The sequence below is a fragment of the Salminus brasiliensis genome, chromosome 14 (genome assembly GCF_030463535.1).
Source record: "Salminus brasiliensis chromosome 14, fSalBra1.hap2, whole genome shotgun sequence".
NCBI classification, from domain to species: domain Eukaryota; kingdom Metazoa; phylum Chordata; class Actinopteri; order Characiformes; family Bryconidae; genus Salminus; species Salminus brasiliensis.
Genome location: NC_132891.1, coordinates 6,286,576 through 6,310,102, shown reverse-complemented (window position 1 = coordinate 6,310,102; position 23,527 = coordinate 6,286,576). Strand labels below are relative to the sequence as shown.

General features: G+C 42.0%; 1 protein-coding gene across 4 annotated transcripts in view; it reads right to left on the bottom strand.

Moving 5' to 3' along the window:
- Positions 1-464: 464 nt before the first annotated feature.
- Positions 465-23,527, bottom strand: part of sgk1 (serum/glucocorticoid regulated kinase 1) — a 44,870-nt gene continuing 21,807 nt past the window's right edge. Inside the window, exons 5-14 of one of the 4 annotated variants that reach the window (XM_072696338.1) lie at positions 18,016-18,073; positions 5,005-5,080; positions 4,787-4,862; positions 4,482-4,670; positions 3,878-4,009; positions 2,754-2,990; positions 2,383-2,478; positions 2,078-2,233; positions 1,857-1,946; positions 465-1,730 (exon numbers count right to left, since the gene is read on the bottom strand). In XM_072696338.1, the coding sequence (XP_072552439.1) occupies positions 1,563-1,730; positions 1,857-1,946; positions 2,078-2,233; positions 2,383-2,478; positions 2,754-2,990; positions 3,878-4,009; positions 4,482-4,670; positions 4,787-4,862; positions 5,005-5,080; positions 18,016-18,073 (1,278 nt within the window). In that variant the 3' untranslated portion in view covers positions 465-1,562. Of the gene's footprint in view, positions 1,731-1,856; positions 1,947-2,077; positions 2,234-2,382; positions 2,479-2,753; positions 2,991-3,877; positions 4,010-4,481; positions 4,671-4,786; positions 4,863-5,004; positions 5,081-5,199; positions 5,802-5,834; positions 5,942-7,028; positions 7,191-18,015; positions 18,074-23,527 lie in introns of those variants that run through there. The other 3 variants (XM_072696342.1, XM_072696341.1, XM_072696339.1) reach the window with 3 other exon arrangements.

The following is a 23,527-nucleotide window of genomic DNA, read 5'->3' as shown; positions in this document are numbered from 1 at the left end:
TATCCAGCCCTCATATCTGATCTTATATCAGTTCAGAAGGTGAAGCTCAGTTCAGATAAGTGCTATCCAGGCACCTTTCCATGTTCAGTGACGGAATGAGAGGGTCAATGGCAGGCCATAAACGTTTGTTTCTACGTCAGAGGACTAAGTTTGTGGAACAGCCCTGACGCAGAAGCCTGAGCTGCCCGTAAAGAGCAGAGGAAAGTCCAACAGCATGATCAGCACGGGGCAATCACCCCAGAGGCTCACTGGCATGTGGAGGTTGAGATAGGCACTCATTATTTATACAGGTCTGTATGGTTTTCCCACACAGACTCAAAAGCTTTCAGCAGAGCGAAGGCTGCACATTTCCCATTGGAATTCTGCAGTGTACTGCAGTCAGCACTTTTGAGCCCGCTGGCCCCATTCAGATTTACCCCAAACACTGAGATCCGGAATGAAACGGAAGAGAAATGGTCCGTCCGTTGTTGGGGAAAATATCAATAGAGTTTTATTGCAAACCAAACAAAGTCACGTAAATCCAACATTATACAATTTTACAGTACGTATTTTAACAGTTATTGTTACATATAAGCATATCTTTAGTTGTTTTGTTCCATATACATTAAAACTAATACACAGACTCAAAATATACAAACAAACTTAAATAGCAGTACACCGTCATACTGAATGGAATGTGGCGTCCGGACGGATCGGAATGCTTTTCTGAGCGGCTTTATTACAATACAGAGGAGGCTGGAAGACTAACATGAGACCAAGCCGTCCGATCAGTTTGTCCAGTTGTCTATCTACACTCATGTAGCAGCAGAACCCTCCAGCATTTGCCCACTCAATCGAGCTAAAAAAGAAAAAAAAAAGAAAAAAAAAACGGGAAAGTGGAAAGTGATGGAGAAAAATGGAACTGATATTAAAATCATAGCGACAAACTGTGCGACAGGTGTCTTCCCACCAGCTGTAGAGCCGATGCCGTCACGTAGAACAAAAAAGAAACGACTCAAGTGATTGTAAAAGCTTGGTCATGATACGTGTGTTAAGAAAAGGAGAGGGAAGATGAAGGCACATCTACACATTTCTGTGAAACTAAAAAATAATATTTCGGCATCTCCAGACAACAGCAGTACCCTCAAATAAGCAGATGTGTTGAGGGGGGGAGGAAAAAAAAGAAAACAATGAAAAGTCCAACTATCAGCACTTTGGCTTATCCCTCTCGGCTTTGTCCCTCCCTGTGTCCTTCCAGAACGACCTGGGCGTAAGCGGAGAAGTAACCATGCTCTGCGAAGTCAAGACCACGATGATATTGATGATGATGATGATGAAAATGATGATGATGACAATAAAGATCTCAGTTCTCTCAATGTCTGAGATTCAGGCCTTAAATCTTAAGGCCCGTGGAGCTGCCTTAGGCCATGTGCAAACAACCCCCCTATCTGGGGGCAGGGAAAAATGGGGCTGGCTTCGTTCTCATAGTGATGCACTACAGGTGTGACTCCATGGGTACGGCATTTCCATGGCAAATGAGCTACAGGTAAGAGTCTATGGGATGGTGTCTCCATCCTGACGGGCTACAGGTAGGAGTCCATGGTGGGAGCGTAGGAGAAGCCCAGGAAGGCCTCGGCCGCCTCGCTGATGCTGGCCGTCACTAGGGCACTGTCGGGCGAGCAGCCGATCGAGTTGGGAACCGGCTCGTCCGTGAACTCTGGGTCGAAGTGCCGGAGGTCATTTGGCCCCGTCTGCAGGACATAAACAAAACTTCCTTTATTTCCTGCCTCATGTTTTGCTGTTGATGTAGCTTCAGTATTTTTAATGGTATTATCAGGAATCTTTACAAAGAGCCAGAACATGGAAACGGAACTTACCACATTGGGGTTGAAAGGTGGGGTGAGCTTCTTAGCGTTCAGATCGTCCCAGTTGATGGGGGAGAAGAACATGTGGTTCTTAATCTCAGTCTGTAATGAAATAGGCAGAGGAACATGAGTGACAATCTGCAAGAATCCAATGGTATTCTTAGCCTCAAGAATACTGACTTAATAGCACGTCTGCAGTTTAAGGAACTAAAGTCGCCAATGGTACCACTTACAAAGTCATCAGTGCAGCCCAGCCTCTTGGTCCGGTCCTTCTGAAGGAGCCCCTCCAGCAGATGTCGAGCAGCGTTAGAGATGTTGGGTTTCAGCTGCAGAGGCTTGTTCAGGATGTTGTCATACATCTCCGCTGTATTCCTGCTGTAGAATGGAGGCTGTTGGCCAAAAATGGAGAGCATAATGTTAAAACCTCACTCCCAAAAGAGGGTATAACATGGCAATTACACACTTGAAAGATCTGATGGACTACAGCATAAACTATAAATGATATAGGATAAAGTCTACTACTATCTACATCACTCACCAGGCCATACAGCATCTCATAGAGCACTGCACCCAAACACCACCAGTCCACTGTTCTGTCGTACGGCTGCTTATGCAACACCTCTGGAGCCAGATACTGGAAGAGAGACATAGAGAGAGAATGAGCATTTAAATGAGAGAGCGCTTGATTCTCTTTTCAGTCACCACTTCACTAGAGTAGGCTGAAGTAGCTCAATTCATCTGAGATGAAAAGAGCCTACCACTGAGGATTACAACAGAGGATTATCCATCTGAAGCAGTGTATTCATTCCTTCCATTATAAGAGAAGCTTAAAAAGGTAGAAAAACAAAGCAGTGCTACCAGAGCCACGCTTGCTAGTGTATGTGCTATAAAAGAGAGATGAAAAGCTACCTCTGGTGTTCCACAGAAGGTAGATGTGGTTCCATTGGGCTCGATGTTCTCCTTGCACAGGCCGAAGTCGGTGAGGATGATGTGCCCCTGTGAGTCCAGCAGAATGTTCTCAGGCTTCAGGTCTCTGTACACGATGTTCAGAGAGTGGAGGTAGCCCAGAGCGCTGGCGATTTCAGCTGCGTAGAAACGTGCACGAGGCTCAAGGAAACACCGCTCCCTCTGCAGATGGTAGAAGAGCTGAAGAAAGAGAGAGAGAGAGAGAGAGAGAGAGAGAGAGAGAGAGATAGTCTGTTAGAGCTCTGAATATTTCAGTACTCTGTAAAATATATCTCCAGGTGCCTAAACATTATTATTAGTGTTTTTAAAGATACACTATATGGACAAAAGTATTGGGACACCTGCTCACTCATTTCTGATTTCTTTCAAAATCAAGGATATAACAAAAGAGTGCAACTTTAAGTAGCTGAATGCATTCAATAGAAGATGTGTCCACAATCATTTGGACATATAGTGTATTATACTTGCATAAAATTTGAGATTTCACAATGCAACTTAATGATGTTCTAAAGACCTGTGATTAACACCCCATGTCTTGGTTCTACATCCTGAAAGCCATTTTTAATCAGGGCTTTCTTCACTCTTCACTGTTGTAACAATGGAAGGAAATGAGAGTGTACTTTACAGAAAGATCCCCCACAGCACACACACACACACACATACATACACGCACACACCTCTGTTCCTCAAAATGGACCAAAACCTCACTACCATCACTGCTAAATTAGGCTGCCCTCTCACACACACTCAGTCTCCTCCCAGCCATTTCCCCTGTAGTTTCCTTTAAAGAACACAGCCTAAGCCTCTCTCTCTCTCTTTCCTCATAGCAGGATATCCGCTCTCTCCCTCTGTCTCTGGCTCCACTGTCTGGCTGCCTTTTTACTCTCTCCTTCAGCTCAAATATCATCCTCCCACCCTCAATAATTCTCCTCATCTTCTATTTTTCTTTGCCATCTCTCATGTCCGCTGACCAAGCACCTCTCTGCTACCCCCCAACCCCCCCGCCCCTGCAGTGATTGTCTCATGCAGGTATTGTTCCATAAACAGAACTGATACCACAGTCTTACCTCGCCTCCGTTGATGTAGTCCAGTACGAAGTAGAGTTTGTCAGCAGTTTGGAAAGAGTAATGCAGGCCCACCAGGAACGGGTGTTTCACATTCTTCAGTAACACGTTACGCTCGGACATGATGTGTTTCTCCTGCAATGCACAGAAGGTCAGGAAGGGTTAGGTTAGATAAGGTTTCACATATGAAAGGAGTCCAATAAGAGAATTCCTGGCCATCTAAGTCATCTAGATAACACATGGCTAAAAGTATTCAATTGCTGTCGTAACACAAACTAGTGTCTCCAAAGTGGGAAATGCACAGGAGAATGAAATCACGGTCCTAAATTCCCTGAAGAAGTTGTATTCCAAGTGACGGTAGACCACTACTAGTCCACTCAGCATGAGACGTTCTGGCGTTTTTAAATCGTGTAACAAAAATCAAGTTACAAGGTTCTGACAGTGACGCCATGTAAAAATGAAATGCAATACTTAATAACTCCTACATATTCTATTAGGTTCCCTGTTTAATGTAGGACTATGGAGAGCGATTCTGTACAACATGTTTCTGACCTGAAGCCAAAGCTAACAGGCAGCCAGGCCTATTCAAACAGATGAGGTTTCTTACCTCTTTCTTCTTCAGGATGGCTTTCTTCTGTAGCACTTTGACTGCGTAGAACTTGTCATCGCCCCGGTGGCGGGCCAGCAGCACCTTGCCAAAGCTGCCTTTTCCAATGACTTTCAGGAAGTTGAAGTCTGAGGGCTTGGCGGTGGGGTTAGAGGAAGGACCCAGATTGATCTGCTGTGAGGGACTGGGCTGCAAGTGGAGGGACATTTAGTTACAGTCAGACAAAATATGTCTTCCTATAGTTGCCAATTAAAAGATACAAGGTTTTTACAGCGCAATACAAACAGACATGTACAGATACTGACCGGAGGAGAGGGGTTAGCGTTCATCAGCTCGGCATCTTGCGGTGGTGTCAAGTTCAGGATAGACTGGACCTCTGGGCTAGAACACGAAACAGCAGCCATAATTAATTTATGCTACCATCTACCATCCATGCTGCACAGTTTAGCCTGAAACACAGCAGCTCTGCATTATCGAACAAAGTGGTACAGTTCTGTAGTCTTTAGCCAGTACAGATACTTACTGTTTGCATGCATAAGAGTTGGTGGCAAGCTTCTGAATAAAATCATTCAGTCCCATTCTCCTCTGTTTCATAAAGGCTGTGGGATGAGAAAGAGAGACAGAGAGAAAAAAAGGGAATCAGTTGATATTCTTCCATCACCTCCCTGAAGTAGGTTGGCTCAAGTAGCTCCATTCATCCCAGATAAAGAAAGCCTACCACTGAGATTAGCCACTAGTCCCCTTGTCTTAGAGTAGGTCAGCGCCGGAGCTGGGACGCTGGTCTCCGTTTGGATTGTCATGGCAGTACTTTTCCACCGTGGGCAGCGACCCAAAAGCACACAAAAGCTTCACTGAACTCCTACACCTCTGTTCCAACTTTAATAGCAGACGGAGGGGGCAAAGGGGGAGGAGCTTCGATCTCGCCTTTCCCCGGGGCGTGACTAAGCGTGACGTCCGCGATCCGCAGCTAATCAGGGGCGAGGGTTCTTGAATGATTAATCACCCAGGCCACGCCTACTTCAGCAGAAAAAAACGAAACTTCTGGAGACTGGAAATATGAAGCAAATCCACTCAAAAATGAGCCAAAACACGAGCAACCCTGCCAGGGCAGTGCGTCCAAACCCGGTGTTTCAAGACCACATTTTTGCACATTTCCAGCCTCCAAAACACTGTACTGCTGTAATTCTGCAGCACTTTAATGTTGCAAGCTCTAACTAGAAATATAGGAAACTAGAAACCACCCCACTAACGTTGCAGCACAAATATGCACCACCTATATGAGCCATCCTGCATGCAATTCTATGCATTTTGCGCACGTGCCGGTTTCAGCAACAAGTGAGCAGCCCAGCCTACCTGAAAAGCCACAGGTCAACAGTGTACACCACAGGTCAAACTCTTAGCCTTGAAAACGTCTGATGTGCAGGTGATCCGCGCCCATGAGGATCCGCGTGAGCTCTGATCTCTCTCTCTCTCTTCCCCTCCCTCCCACCCTCTCGGTGGTCTTCAGTGACGCATGCACCGCGAGACAAAAGCGACTGAGCTCGTGCCAAACACCTCTAAACTCGTGCTCTGGTCTCAGGTTTCCTTCAAATATGCTCTCAGTGCTCACTTGGCTCGTGGTATTCGGGGCTATACAGCGAATCCAGCTACCTTGACTACTAAGCACTAGGCGAAGGTCCCCGTTAAAACTCGTGCACGAGCTCTCTGCCTATACCATGAAAGCGATGCCCTACTTTGGCACGGTTATGCAATGCTGTACTGGGGTGGACTGTTAATTAACCCGGGCGATTCGGAGGAATCATCAGTCTTCATTCATTTATGATAATGATGAGGGGAAAGGCTTTCGCTCATGAGGTGCCAGTGCCAGATGTTCACACGCTGAGTCTAATCCAGCTGTGCGACCAGAATACAAATAGCTAGATAGCTAGTGCTACATGCAAGCGAATAATACGGGCAGGTACGGTTTAATCACACCCAGGGGACTACGAAAAGGACCTGAAGCCAGGTTTAACATCTTGTATACGTCCAAAACAGTTGGCTACCTACAGTAAATAGCAGTAAACACGGAAAATAGCTTGGCGCCGCCTGTGAAGATTTTTTTCAGCCATCCAGGTCATTGAACTTCCTAATAAAATAAGTCAAGACGACTTGACTTGAACCAAAAGGGTAATATAACTCATTTAAATTGAGGATATTCAAGAAAATATCGATATTATTAAGTGTATTCATATCTAATATCCTTAGCTTACTATAACTAGTACTAGCTAGCTACTACTATTATCTCCAAAGCTGGTACAAGAAGGAGGTGTAACTACTCTGGCACTAATTTTTAAAGTTTTCCTGTCAGTTTAAGGATCTACACATCAGTAAGTGGTGTTAAAACCCGGTCACAGCTCTCCTGTGACCCGCAGGCTGCCGGTGGAGTTCCTCCTAGCTGACCGCCCACCACCGCCGCTACCACCACCATGGGGACCCACCCGCATTCAGCCTGATGGGACGCACACACAAACGTCTCATTTCCCCCAGAAGGTTCAACAGTTCACTTACATGTAAACGGCGAGGATCTGTCTTTCATAGGGACGACGATGAAAGCAGAAGTCAGAGGGTGATCACGGCGCTGGGAGAAGTTGGAAGGGGAGAGACTTTCCTCCAGTCGCCGCTTTTCGGCTGGGACTGACTGAGACTCGCAGCGGAAATGGGCGGGTCTGAAAGCTGCGTTTGAAATCAAACTACTTAAACAACAATAAGAATAATAATAGAAACGGAATAAGATATTTAATAGTAATACTAGCTAATTGCAAATAAATGCACGTAACGACAGAAGCGCCGTATTCGGTAAACAGTAGACGAAAAGTACCCGGATGAGTTGCCTGTTTAGTTCCAACCAGTCATTGATTCCACCATCCAGCCGTGAGCAGCAGGGGTGGGCTGATCGATACTGAAGTTTCGATACTTTTGATATTGGCATTTCTATTTCAGACTTGATCTTGACATTAAAATATTAATATGAAGTGTTTTTAGAATTGTAAAATGAATATCTACTTTTTATGAAAGGGGGGGTGTGTGTTTATCCCTATTCAGAGTGGATTAGTTGGTTTAGGGGGGTGTCAGTGATAACAACTTTACACATCTGCACATCTGATAAATCTCTCACATCTGGATGGCAATAAAATAAACACAGGATGTGAGTTTCCAGCTATGTTTTTTAATTAGAAAGTTTTTCGAGTTTTGCAATTAGTTAAATGTTAAATATATTCTAGAGGATCTTGGATACGTGTGTTTGAAGACTAAATCCGGCTTGAAACAACACCCCAAACCCTTTTTGTCCCAAACGCAAGGCCACACCTGCCTGAAATTACAGAGATACACTATATGGACAAAAGTATTGGGACACCATTGAGACACCTGCTCATTCAGTGTGCCTCGCTTTTGTTCAAGTAACTGTCTCTACTGTCCAGGAAAGGCTATCTAGTAGATTTTGAAGCATTGCTAGAGAAGTCAGGATGTTGGATGATGATGACCACCCCATCTCATCCCCAACTTAGCCCAAAAGTATTGGCTTTATCCCCCCCCCCCACACACACACGCACGCCAGAGACTAGACAAGCTGTGTGCAAATTTAAGTAGCTAAATGCATTCATTAGAAAGGGTGTCCACAAATATTTGGACATATGGTGTATGCATCAGGATGGGGCTAAAAACATCGAGTTAGGATTCTTGCCCAAGGACTTGTACTGATGCATCATGGCATGCTTGCCCAGCTGGGGAACTAAACCCTAGTCTGCTGTGGGGAGGGCAGGGAGGTGTTGTTACAGTTGCATTCCTGTTGTATTCTAGTCCACATGGTCCCTGACCATACCTTCCCGATACTGATCATGAGATCACAGGTATGTGGAGTGACCTGTAGTTGTTTTCATCCCTTTGGTCTGAACGCTCTACAGTGTCGCCATAAAACGGAAAACGGCACGCGCCTTGAGGAGGCTTAGGTAATGCAATGACAGTCATGTAATGGCGGGTGAATAAACTTCTCCAGTCCACTTCCTGAGCAGTCAAAGTTATTCACTTCCCCTTAAGAGTTTGAACTCAATGTTTTCAACTTTTCGGTTTGAATCTTCCTTAAAATGTGTAAGCACCATGTACTGTCCACTAATGGGGGACTGAATGTCCAACATTGTCCACACTCTCTTGAATGCAATTGTAAGTCAGAAAATGTGCGATGATTATAGCATGCACTTGGTTTCAGACAGGTTTTACAGCCTTGTTCTGTAGAAAGAAGAACTATGCAAATGTTATTCCTGTGTATTTAATCAAGTACATATGTAATTAAGCTTGAAAAGCAAAATGAGGGTTAAACTTATGAAGAAACTGGTAATGGAATGAAGACTGGTGTGTAGAAGCAGGTAAAACACCAAACCTAAGTTGAGTATCTATGGTCTTGGGCATTCACTTGGGAGTTCTCAGCTGAACTACTGAGTGTCTAAAGGGAGAATACACTTTTAGGAGTTGTCTACAAGAACTGTCTATTTATACTATTTAGCCCTTTATACATACCTCTACAGTATATGTCCAAAGGTCTGCAATAAGCATTTCAAATGAATGAATTTAACCATATAGGGAGCACCGTTTGCTTACACAGGAGCTCAGGTGTGCACACAGCACTTGTGTGATCTCCGTAGAAAATCATGGAAAAGCATAGCTAATAGAATGGGATGCACTGGAGCAGCCTGTCATTATGCTAAGGTTACCATGTACAATGGCAAACATCAGCATTTGGCTGTAGAGCAGTGAAACTGCATTCTCTGCAGCAATTGAGCACAATCCAGTACCTTGATTGATGGGATGAATGCAATCCAAAATCTACTATAAAGCCTTCCTAGAAGAGTGGATGCTGTTAAAGGTGTGTTTATACCCTTAATTCTGGAAGGAACGTTTGAATGAGCAAATGTCTACAAACTTTTGGACATGTGAATGTCTCATTCCAGAGAACACAGTTCCACTGCTCCACAGCTCAATACTGGGGGGCTTTATGCCCCTCTAGCCCAAGCCTGATATTAGGCATGGTGCCAATAGGTTCATGTTTATCTGCTCCAGAGAGTCCTATTCTATTGGCAGTACTTCTCAACAAGGACTAGACAAGCTGTATGTGTGCATTTGCACATCTGTGTCAGCAATGGGTGCAATGTAACAGTGTAGAATGCATTCATTATAAGGGTTGTCCACAAACATTTGGACATTTAAATATACATATATATCTTTGTTTGACCTCTTTGTAATTCAACAAGATAATCACTTACACACACACACACAAACACACACACACACACACACATTGTAAAAGCCCAAGCACAAACACACGTACAGAAATCAGATGGATGATTTCAGGCTCTGGTGTTATGTTTGTCCAGTGTGCGCTAACTGACCTCTCATCTGTCATCAGTTGACGTCAGCTGTCAACAAGCATGGCGCACAGCTGTCTTAAATATTACATCACACCGACTGGCTGTGCCTACACTGGCTGCACTGAGTTCAGCTGTAAGATCAACACTCACTGTAAGCCTTTTGTTTCTCACTGCTGCTGATGTTTAACTCTGCGCCACTGGACAGCAGTCGAGAGGAACTGCTCAAATGTGTTTAATAATACACTGATACACACCGAACAATAAACACAGTAAATAGACCCTAAGAGTGTTTATCAGTAGGATAAACAGCAAGACTCGCCTTGATGAACATCTCACACCACTCTACACTTACAGAGCCTGTTTCAGAGCCATGCACTCTTCACTGCTGTCCTCACACCACCCAAAGCGGTTGGATTCTTCTTCTCCGCACATTGTAGCACAAGTTCTCAGTGGGATTGAAATCTGGTGACTGTCCTGGCCATGAACTGATCTGTCCAGGTTCTGCCCTCTAATGTGTTCTTTCTTTCATAGCAACTGTTGTCATGCTGTCCACCATACCATGTTGATTACTGCAGTTCAAAATGTGCTCAGTAGATATGTACAAATGTGAATGCTGGTGATGGCGCGAATGAACTGAAATCAGTGCACCTGAACATATTAAATGTCTTCTGTCTGATGCTAACAGGCCTATCTTAACACATTAGGATGATAGAAAATCTATCTAACCCTGATGTTGATCAACTGTAAGAGCTACCTGTAGGTCCGGTGATGACACTTTAGGATTGTTGAAGACTTCTTTACGTATCCTGAGGTCTGCTCTTGGGCTGACTTGCTAGGACGGACTGATCTGGCCATGTTGGCAGTTGTTCCACTTGTAAATTAATTAGCGGACAGTGGAACGGCTAATTTCTAATTGTTCTGTTTTAAAATCCCTTCCCAGACTCATCTGCATCTGCAACCTTCTGTCTGAAGGCCTCAGAGAGCTCTATGGATCTGGCCATGTTGATCTTCATTACCACTTCAACAATCAAGAGCAGACCACACTAAATGTCTGAGGTATAAAAAAGACAGGCTACTCCAGAATCCTCTCTAACCATGTTCTAATCTGTCAGTGCCAACACATGAAAAGTCATTGAGTCTAAATCTACATGGTTCATGATTTCAGACCACACTTTTTTTCACACTTATTTATTTAGGGTTACAAACGAAGTAAACTGCAGGTATTCCTGACTCTATTCCAGTAGAGGATTGGATCTATTCCAATCTAAGGATTTAGCAGTAAATGTATTAAATACTAATATAAAATATAAGCCACATCTAAACATCTGTCTGATGCTAATAAAACCAATATGACTCTGATATCATCATGCATCCCTATCATAGGGATCATATTGAACGATAGCCTGTGAATACAGAGACAAAAAAAAGAAGGCATGGATGGAGGGAGTGAGGGATGAGGCAGGATGAGAGGATCACAGGCAGCAGGGTTCAGCTCTAGTGTCCAAACACAGTGTTTATTTGCATGTGAAGATGGGGATTACGTAAAACGCTTTCAAAAAATTTGTCTAAAGCTTTGAATACATCACCCAGCCATTATGCATACTAATGTGGCTTTGGATCATACAGTGTTTCGGGGTTCAGAGACGTTATGTAACTACACATAAAACACTCACATAAAGGCACATACACGTGAACACAGCACAGAGAAGAGAGTAAACATGGGCACGCTCCCTGGATATGAATCAGATTAAGAAACACATTACAAACGCTGTGGTTGAAAGCGGCGGCTGATTTTATGAGATAGTTAGACTGGATTAAGCAGATGACTGGACGCTTTAATAACACACAGACAGAAAAACACACATTCATTCATACAATCTTAAAGGTCTCACAGGTCGGACTATGACTGTGCACAATTTCCAGCACTTACAACAACAAAAACAAGTGAGGCCTAGAATTACCAGATATTTACTGAGACAGATCTGTTTTTAGCTTAAATTCATTCATATTTAATATAATTAGAATAAAGAAAAATATAAGAATTATTATAATTTTGTTGATTAACACAGTAGGCAGTTTCCTTTTTTATTTCTAGACAATATGTTGTTGTTGTTGTTTTTTCTTCAGCTCACTGCTGCACCACAACCCCCTGAGCAGGACCAGTGTTTGTCTTGTTTTTTATTTTTTAAATATATTTCAAATAACAATTTTAACAACAAACACAGCTAATGTTAGACATTGTCCAACTCATTTGTACTGGTCCAGTTCAACACTGCTGTGCTTATCGCTAGTGAACATGTTCCACAACTAAGAACATCAATCATTCCTCAAAAGAGCTCAGTAACACTGATATGCTAAATAACTGATCAGCACAGTGGTTTATCAGTGTACTCAGGCTTTAGCAGAGTTCAGTAACACTGAGATAAATAACTGATCAGCACAGTGATTTATCAGTATACTCAGGCTTTAGTAGAGCTCAGTAACACTGAGATAAATAACTGATCAGCACAGTGATTTATCAGTCTACTCAGGCTTTAGTAGAGCTCAGTAACACTGAGATAAATAACTGATCAGCACAGTGATTTATCAGTCTACTCAGTCTTTAGTAGAGCTCAGTAATACTAAGATACTAAATAACTGATCAGCACAGTGGTCTATCAGTGTACTCGGGCTTTAGTAGAGCTCAGTAACACTGAGATAAATAACTGATCAGCACAGTGATTTATCAGTCTACTCAGTCTTTAGTAGAGTTTTTGTGAACATTTATTTTTTGTGTTTTGTGGCGTATATGCCAGTATGTTCATTCACATAAAATCAATAACATCCACATACCGTTTCTCTTCCCTCTCCTCCAAGAAGCCATTTGTTGATACATCTTTAGAGTCTAATGAATGTGCTTGCTACTACTCTGCAAACAGTTATATACAAGTTAAATATTTATTTAATCTTTTTCATTCTTCCAGGCTGTTTGTCTTATGTTGAAAACTCATTTTATATGTTTATTTAATGTTGCTATGTTTCCTCATTGCGTTTGTTTTTGCCCTACATTGCTATCTCTTTATTGCTTTATTGTTATCATATTTCTTTGTTTTCCTCTTCCTAAGAAGTATCATTTGCTGTTCCAGATAAACACAATTTACAAGAATGTATTCTTAATGCCTCATCCGGTAATATTAAAAGTTGAATAAAACAATAAACTGAATTATGGAATATCCAGGCAGCTCAGTCATGTCATGGGTACCTTCATATACAGTTTACATTTGTATATCTGTGTTCCTGTTCGATTATGTTGACTGCCAGTCATATATTTGGAATAAATCTATATAGCATTGAATAAAACATAACAGTATGTTTCATAAGTCACAACTGATCAAGCAATGCACCATTTATGTAGGAGCAGAGTTCAACACAGTTCAGCCTAGTGTTGTAAAATCGGGTAAGCAAGTGGAAAAAATCTGTAATTACAGATAAGCCCCAATGGAAAGTCAGCGGGAGCTCATGGAACCCAGCAGTGATACACAACAAGTCCTCCCACATTTCCAAACCTCACACTGTTTCTGTGAGAGCAACTATAGTATCAGCTGCAGCTCTTTGAACTGTGCTCTCCTAAGAACCTAAGATACACTATATGGACAAAAGTATTGGGACAGCTGCTTGTTTACTGTTTTTTTTTTTTTTCAAAATCATAGGTACTAAAAATAAAAATAGTGTATTCTGCTGTCTCTACTGTCCAGGGAAGAAGGCTACATGATTTTGGAGGGCGTTGTGAGGTCATGATGTTGGCTGATCATCACCTCTCTTCATCCACAATTCCCCAACTCATCTCAAAAATACTGGATGGAGCCCCACAATTACAAAGAATGCAGTTCCACTGCTTCACAGCTCAATGCTTGGGGGTGGGGGGGCTTTATACACTATTCTAGCCCATGCTGACAAGCTGTGTGTGTGTGTGCATGCATCTGCACACCTGTGTCAGCAATGGGTGGGTGCAACTTAAAGTAACTATATGCATTCATTAGAAGGGGTGTCCACAAACATCTGGACATACAGTGTGGGGGCTTCTTTGTCAATTTAGTGGTTCTTCACACTCTTCACACATCGCTGACATCATTCAAAGAGCCCCTTTCAGCACCTTTATTGTTAAGAGTGTAGAAGGAAATCACCGTCTGTGGTACGCGACTGTGCAGCTACAGATGTGGAGGATAGAGGTTAGGTCAAAAAACACTGGAGTATTCTTTTAAAGATCATCTAAGAGGAAATAACACAGAAAGCTAGAAGGAAACTTGATGAGTTATCTGTGTGGAAATCTCTCTATCTCTCTTCTCTACTTTCATGCAGTCTTGGCACTGTGCTGTAATGGCTTGGAAAGGTGAATGGAAAAAGCTATTGAAGAGAGTTCTAAATCTGAAGACTATTTCACCATAAGGATTCCCAGAACACTTTAACAGGCCCATCACACAAAAAGGTCACACCTTTGCTCTGCTGGAAGTGAACCTCTGGTTTTTGATCCATGACAGACTGGGTTAGTCATGTGCCACAATTGTATGTTGTGTGAGTTGTTTTTCTTTCATAAGTGCTGCTTTGTGTGGAAATGGTTAGACAGCAAACGATTATTAAAGTTCCTACAACCTGCTGAGGCTGTTTACAGTGATCGGCAAGGTATAATTACAGTGGGGGGGGGGGGTGGAGGGGGGGGGGAGAAGGGGGGCAGAAAGAGATGGAGAGCGGGAGAGAGAGAGAGATTACAATTGTACATAATGTATACATATGTATAAAGTGGAGTGTGCATGTGTAAAACTAAAGAACACTAAACTAGGCCCAGTTTGAGTTAAGACATGGTTGGGAAACTACGCCTGGGACTAAAGTGGACTGAACTGAACTGAACTGAACTGAACTGAATGATCATATTAGCTGTCTCTCTCTTTCCTCTCACTTAGGCAGGTGGAATGGGTGGGTGGGATGGTGTCATGGGTAGAGGGGGTAGTTGGGTGGTTGTGGTACCACATCACCTTATATCTGCATGGTCATATACAAATGGTAAATTGTGTGACATATTAATGAAAGGAAAGATAGATAATTAAACAAACAAACAAATTAATAAATAAATGTCCCCATAACATAATGTTTATGTATTTAGCCCAGTCAGTATTCTGTTGCCATACCACCACCCCTGTTTGGGGATATTAATCCTAAACTTAACTAAACTGAATAGAGCTGAACTAAACTGAATTTAATTAAACTGAATTTATCAGAACTGATTTGAGTTTAACTGAATCTATTAAGATAGAATTAAACTTAATTCATCCGAGTTTAACTAAAGGGAATTGAACTGAACTAAATCAAACTGAATCAAATGAAACTGAATCTAAACTGAACTGACTCAGGTCCAGTTTCAGTTCAGTTCAGTTTAAGTTTAAGTTTAAGTTTAAGTTGAATTTTTTTCTTAAAGATGATTATTAAAAGGTCAAGTGACCTTCACACTAAACACTCTCTTTACCACACAACAATACTTTACACAATACACAATACACAACAAACCAACCAAATGTATTGTTGTGTGGTAGAGAGAGTGTTTAGTGTGATGGTTACTCGACCTTTCAAAAATCTTAAAACTTAAACTTAAACCTAAACTTAAACTTAAACTTAAACTTAAACTTGAAATTGAAATTGAACTTGAACTTGAACCGAACCGAACCGAACCGAACTGAACTGAACTGAATTGGGCTCACTTGAGAGATTGCTAGAATGAACTATTCAGTGATTGTTGTTTAATTGGTCTGAATGTCTCTTCTTATGTTCCACGCTCGGTGTTCTAGCAGCAGTAACAGCGGTTTGTAACCTCATCTATCACAATGACATATTGTGATATTTCCAACCTCTTCTTCCGTGTCTGTGTTTCTTAATTCCAGTGCCTGCATTAGTCACTGCTCTGATCATCTGTGCTTTAGGGGAGAGTTGGACAATAGCACTATTTACTTTTAGGTGAACTTTCTGTTGTGCCATTCTACTGCAATACTCTGATAAAGACAATGCTACAGGCTGCTAGCAGATAGCATTATCAAGTCATCTTTGTCAATCAGTTACACAGTCGCCTTTGCTGCCGTCATCTGCAGTACACTGTTCTACGCCACATGTGACACAAAAGTCAATCATTTAAAAATATGAAAACAGATTGCTCAATTCTGAAAGGTGTTACTGGGATGAGCGTTAATTAAACCAGTTCAGGCCGCCACAGCGAGCATGGACACAGGGAAATGCTAGCTGGTAATAAAAAGCAGGCCTGTTTTTCACTGGTGAACTGGAGATCAGTGGCCTGTGATTCACACAGCGGCCATCTTTCTCATTACTGCACACACATGTGGGAACAGGGTGCTTAGTCACTCAGTAGCTATGGGAAAGTGGGGCAAAAACATGCCGCAATAACTACAACATCCCTGTGGTGAAAAACATCAGCTACCTGTTAACTAAATTGTGAGCTGGTTCACAAGCATTAGCCTGCCTAGATAAAGACAGTTCTACCAGCTAAATGCTGTAAATTGACATATTCATTTATCTTAAATTAATATGTTTCGAATCAACTAATGACACCCCTGCATTACACAAGCAACACTGCTGTTGCTAATACAGATACACAGACCAGCCATAACATTAGTACTGACGTGAAGTAACACATTGATTATCTTTACCTACAGGGGCATCTGTCAAGGGGTGGATATATTAGGCCGCAAGTGAACAGTCAGTTCTTAAAGGTGATGAAGGTGTTAATCGCAAAAAATGGACAAGCATAAGAATCTAAGCCACTTTGACAGGAGTCTAGACGACTTGGTCAGAACATCTCCAAAACACCAGGCAGGTCTTGTGGGGTGTGCCCGGTATGATGTGGTCAGTACCTACCTAAAGTGCTCCAAGAAAAGGCCAGGCCCCATCTCACAACTTAGAGGACATGAAAGATCTTCTGCTAATGTCTTGGTGTCAGATACCACAGGACGCCCTGTGGAGTCCATGCTTCGAAGAGTAAAAGCTGTTTAGGCGGCACAAGGGGGACCTACTCAGTATTGGGCAGGTGGTATTAATGTTATGGCTGAGCAGTGTATAAGTTCCTAAATATTGTCTTGGATGTACAGTTCTAGGATCCAAATGGTTCTTTGAGTTTCTTCAAATAAAATACAGAGTCATTAGAGCAGACCTCTAGAATCCAACAGGGATGCTTTCAGAAATGAGCATTATCATAGAGGTGTTTTATTCATCTTAGTTTCATACTTGCATCCCAATCTCAAGGCCTAGCTCTAATAGCCATGGTCCACCACTGGCTTTGTGGAGGTTCTCCACACTCAGACATCTGATATTCTTTAAAAAAATAGCCCTGTTTGGATTGGATTGGTTTCTCAGGTTTCCTCAGTGATAAAACACAGAGACCCTGTTTACACCTGGTCACTTCATGTCTTCAGTATCAGGGTTATTTCTGGATCAGGCCAAACCACATAACAATGCAAGTGTAAACACAGCCAAGACTCATTTACAAGATACAAATCAGTGTAAATGTATCCATCTCTTCAAGACCCATTTCACAACTGAAACCCCTCCCAGTACAACCAAAACACCAGTAATCTGCACAACAAGCTAATTTGTATGTTCTGCCCCCATCAATCGGACAGGACTAAAATGATCAGATGACCGCTGATTCAGATAATTCAGTCTGTAACTACTATATAGTCTGTGTATAGCATACTATACATATGCTATACACACACTATACATATTCATTATTTAAAGCAGTTTAAATGTACAGGTTGGATAAAATCTGAATTTACATTATTTACTAAAGACACTGGATGGGTGTGAATACAAGTGTAGAGTGATTGAGGAGAAGTCTTTGTGGGTGCAGTGTTACTGAGCATAGGCAAGTGCAGGGTGCACAGTGTTTGTATGGAGTGGAGGTCATGGGTCATGGTCGATCCAGAGGAGCTCCCGTGAAAGAGAAAATGTCAATTAACTTGCAAATAGTTAATAGTTAGGCTAATGAAAGGTTCTTTGGGGAACCGAAAGTGGTTCTACTATGGCACTGCTCCAGATAACCCTTTCCAGCACCTTTAGTTTCAAGACTGTAAATGATTACGGAAAATAACTGCTCTTACTGTCTGTAGAGCAGCTGTAGTCTGGATCTGCATCTCCATGGTAGTACAGGTCCATAGCCTGGGAAAAGAGCAGAAAAGTGGGTCAGCATAGTGGAATATAACACTGGTCTGTAACACCAGTGGAGTGTCTCTTATGTCACACACACACGTGTGTTAAAGCTGGACAAGGCCTTTCAGCTCTGTGCAACCTTTACACTGACCAAGATATTTAAGACAGTCTATTATTGAGTCTTTATCTAGACATCAGTTGTTAAAAACACAGCACATGCAGTTAGAATTATTAGATAATACAACATATGTCCAAATATTTGTGGACACCTCTTCTAATGAATGCACTCAGCTACTTAAGAAGTACTACCAAAACAACATAACTCTCTGGAGCAGATAAACACAAACCTATTAGCTCCATGCCTAAAGCCAGGCCTGAGCTAGTGGGGTATAAAGGTTCTTCAGCTTTGAGCTGTGGAGCAGTGGAAGAACTGTGTTCTCTGGAATAATGGATGGTGCTCCAACCAATACTTTTGGAATGAGTTGGGGAGAAAGAGTCAGTGTCTCAATAATTTTGTCCATATAGTGTCATATCATTCTGTTGGATAATTTGCTGTATTCTATGAAAGGATCTACTCCAAACAAACTCCAGGTTAATAGATACAGGTTTGCCAAGATTATACTCTTAAAAATAAGTGTTTCTGGATTTCTGGTCTTAGCCACGTAGGATTCATAGAAAGAAACTGTAATTGGCACTGAATATTTATTGGGCCATTCACTGATTCTCAAAGTGGCTTTTTATGGAATCCTTACAGAAAACCCTTATTGCATCTTTATTTTTAAGAGGGTATACAAAGATGTCAGGGATTTCATTTGCACTTCTGTTGATATCAAGTCATCTGAGTGCTCAGAGGCTAAAAAGAAGGATTTGAAAGGCTTTGAATCTTTGAATTTGCTGGATGTTGCAAACTGATAATCATCTTTTGGCTGAAAGAAAAAGGTCAGATGTTTTCCTGTTATGCAGCCTGCATCACAACCATAGCCTCTACATTATACATACAAATGTTTGTAGACACCCCTTTCTAATGAATGCATTCAGCTACTTTAGGTTGCACCCATTGCTGGCATATATGTCCACAAACATTTGGACATATAGTGTACATTTAGTGTGTATTTGTGAAAATGTTTCATTTAAAGTGACACTATTTTGTGTGTGTGTGTGTGTGTGTGTGCGTGTGTGAAAGGTCACACTGTTAAGATGTAGCATTATTCGGATGTTGTTGGGGCTAACATGCCTAGATTCGATTGGCTACAACCAAATGGCTCAGCTGAAATAGGCATTTAAACTGAAGACCTATGCTATGTAGGACAGATATGGGTGTAGTTTTCTTGCCAAGCTAAGATTAGCATAGCGCTGGTTTTTGGGTCCACTCTGATTAGCTACAACAACAACCAGCCCAGTTCTTTAGTGTAGCACTTTAAAACAGTATAGGCATATCAACACTATGCAGTGAAGACTTTGGCTGACTTTCCACTTGTCCAACCAAGCAAGAGTTCAAATGAACACAATCAAAGGCGGAACGTGGTTTTGTCAGTCATGTTGCCCGTGTCCTATGTCAGGATGGTTTTTATTCACAAGCCTTCTACAGATCCCATGCTATTTTAACACACGGCCTTTGCAGGTAGTGTCACCATTTCCAACCTACGCTCTACTCTATCAAAACAATATTCTGCTATACAATTTCTACAGTTTTTTTTAACTGATAATCATATTTTGAAATGGAAAGAATAAATAAAGAATGCATAGGAGGAGGATTCGGGTGTTGAGACTTAATAACGTATGGAAGGACAGTCTTGAATACATTCACACTTGTTCTGTTCACTCGAGGCACTGCCTTATTCAGTTTGAAGTCCTGCACAGGTTGCACTATTCCAAGGTGCAACTACAACAATTTATTCCAGATATCTCACCTCTACGTGATTAATGTCAGACAACTGAAGCATCTCTTTCACATACACCCTATACAAATGCTTGGGGAGCGATTGGAGCCGGACACAATTATAATCATTTTTGGAATTTCGGAATCGGCGGCTCAGCTGCAACTCATTGCTTCATATGGTTTAGTCATTGCCAAAAAAACTTTTTCTCAAATTGTGGAAAGCGGCAGAAGCGCCTTTTTTGAGACACTGCTTTCCAGAAGTAACTACTACATTACACACTGTTAAAAGGATAAAACTCTGGAGGAACTTTTGGAGGTTCGAATCAGGAAATCGAAACTGTGGAGGAACCTCTTAAGGTGTTTTGAGGAACCTTCAAGAAAAGGTGTTTAGAAGAAAAAGGTCCCTCCACAGTTTCAAACTCAAGAAACGTTTCTTCAGGATCTTGTATTTTTAACAGTGCACTTAAGAGTTCTTTGGTTTCTTGTCTCCTAAGAGATGAGCGACAAGGTCAACGATCTACTCAGACTCTGAGTCATATGGGAGCATTCACTGGGAGGGATTGGGAGGGAAAGTTCCTTGAAGAACTTTTGGATGTTCTTCAACTTGAAACTGTGGCGGAACCTCTTACAGTGCTTTGAGGAACCTTCAAGGATCCTTTTTCTTCTAAAAACATTTTCTTGAATGTTCCTCAAAGCACTTTAAGAGGTTCCTCCACAGTTTCAAATTAAGGAACCTCCAAACGTTCCTCAAGGATCTTATACTTTTAACAGTGTTTGAGTTTAAATTGTTTGTTGTGATTCTGGCATGGAAGTTCTAACCGTACATTGTGAGTTCAGTTAGATACCTCCTAATAAAATATCTCAATCCAAAACATATTTTGGGTTTATATATATTAAGGGCTTCAAAGTGAGCCGTGTCACTGCAGGGAAGCTGGAATGTGAGCAAGACCTTTGACTGCTGACCTTAACCCACTTGCAAGGTATATGAAGCAGTCATGAGCTGTGTCCTAAACTGTGCCCTATTCACTATATAGTGCACTACTTTGGAGTTCAGCTATTTTGTAGCAATGTCCGAAAGGGTAGTGTCAAATTTCAGTGCACCGTAACAATCCATCAATGCAGTGTAATATAAAGTACAGTGCACAAGCAATGTCTGCTAAATGGTCAGGGAACACCCATAATTCATCACAGTGTTTAGTTTGAAGATTAGCACGCAGTTTCTCTGAGGAAGGCAGACTGTTTATGCGATGCACTCTGCTGTCGGAGCTCACACACATGTCCGGAACAATGCGTCCGGAATCGCTCCCTATCCTGTGGAATTCTGTTCTTCATAATAGTGATCTGGATTTCTGCATGTAGGGGATAGTGTTTGGGACACACACCCCTATACCCACACACCTCCCAAGCACCATCTTTCCCCCCATTTCTTTGTCTGGAAATGCTTGCACTCTCTCCCTCCCTCTGACTCCCTCTGACTCCCTCTTTCTCTCTCTCTCTCTCTCTCTCTCTCTCTCTCTCTCTCTCTCTCTCTCAAGTTTCTTTCCTCACTCCGAGGCTGTATCCATAGCAATAACAGATGTAGGCCTTAGCCTCATTAATAATGCATGGCTGATTTTTTTTCTTTGCTAAGTAAAATGACACACTGTTGAGAGTTCTGCATGAGCGCTCTAAAATCCTGCAGTAAATCAGCGCCCGAATCAAGAAGCTAACAGTCTGAAAGTCGTATGAGTCACAAAGAGAGAGACGGAGCTGAGGTGGAGGAGTGACAGGAGATGAAAGAGGATGGCACGAGAGAGAGGTTTTTTTAGTCATGAGTGTAGACCTACAAGAACTTTAGATAGATGCGCATACACACAATCACCCCCCCCCCCACACACACACACTACTTTTCAATCTTTCTAGATAATCAAACATATCAAGCATTCACTAAATGGACAAAAGTATTGGGACACCAGCTAATTATTTATTGTTTCTTCTGAAAATAAGCATACTAAAAAAGAGTTGATCCTGCTTTTGTTGGAGTAGCTGTCTCTACTGTCCAGAAAGAAGGGCTTTCTACTAGATTTTGGAGGAGCATTGCTGTGAGGATTCGATTGCATTCAGGCACATGAGCATTAGTGAGGTCAGAAAATTGGATTAACTTCACCCCACCTCATCCCCAACTGCCCACATCATCCCAAAAATATTGGATAGAGCACCAACCATCATTCCAGAGAATACAGTTCCACTGCTCCACAGCTCCACACTGGGGGGCATAGACTGCATGACTAGGTGCTTATTTTTATACATCTATTCAATGGCTAGGAGTTGTGTCCCAATACTTTTGTGATACTTTTGAAATATGTCCGTTAAATGAGTTTCGTAAGAACGTCATGGATACGGTTTCCTTCTTATGACCCTTCCATAATCATTCTTGTGTAAGCAATGCTGCACAGTGGAACACACCCTTTTGAGTTTTTTGCTTTGTCTGTCTTACTGCTGCTACTGAGCAGTTCTCTCAGAGAGTTTTCTTGGTCTTCTAGATCTCATCTCGACTTCAACAGTTCCCCTTAAAACTGTAGAAACTGCAGAATGATAATGCTTGTCTATGTTTCTATTACATTCCTCTATTACCTTCACCTTCAGGTATTTCAGCAGTGTCTTAGAAGAGCCCATATGTGACGAGTGTTGGTTACAAGTTTTGAAAAGTCATTAAATATATGAAACTTGGAAATGTAAAAAGCTCTGGTAGGTGTGTATGTGTGTGTATGTGTGTGTCTTCTGTAGTCCTCTCAAAAGACAGCTAGCAATGCCACCTATGTTAAACTCAGAACATGTGTATTTTTTCTGCTTTGAACCTGACTTCAAATCCATACATCTGCCTGTGATATAGCCCACCATAGCTGGAGAGGGAGGGGGTGGAATAGAGGGATGAAAGAAGGGAAAGTCTATGGGGAAAACAGCTGGCCTGAAGGCTGAAGCAGAAGGAAAATCACATGCATGGCCAACGTTTCCCACATGTCTGATTCCACCGTAGAATTACACAGCATACGTCCAAAGGTTTGTGGACACCTGCTTGTCCAGGGTTTCTTCTAAAATAAAAAGGTATTAAAATAAATGAAGTTTGTCAGACATTTACAGCCTGAACTGCAGCCTCTACTCTTCCATAAGGGCTTTACACTAGATGTTGGAACATGGTTGTGAGAATTTGACTGCTCACGAGAGTATTACTGGGGTCAGGTTGGATGATTGGTTCTGAATCACCACTGTGACTCACTGTGGAGCTTCATCCAATATCTTTGGTGGTGGTGGTGGTGTGGGGGGGGGGGGGGTATATTCATTGTATGATCTCCTGTATCTGCAGCAGTGGTGGGTAGATTAGTCTGAACACACAGACCAGTAAAGGTGGTTTGACTGCAAGGAAATAGCCTAGTGACTCAAGAAGCAGCAGATTGAGTCTCTTTAGGGAGACCATGGTAGATGCTGAGGTATGTCTTGTTGTAGAAGCCATCCTGTTTTCAGCTTCAGCTTTTTAACAGATTTTCATCTGAAACTCGGTATTTTGGGGAATCCATTCTTTCCTTTACCTGTGTAATTTTGCCAAT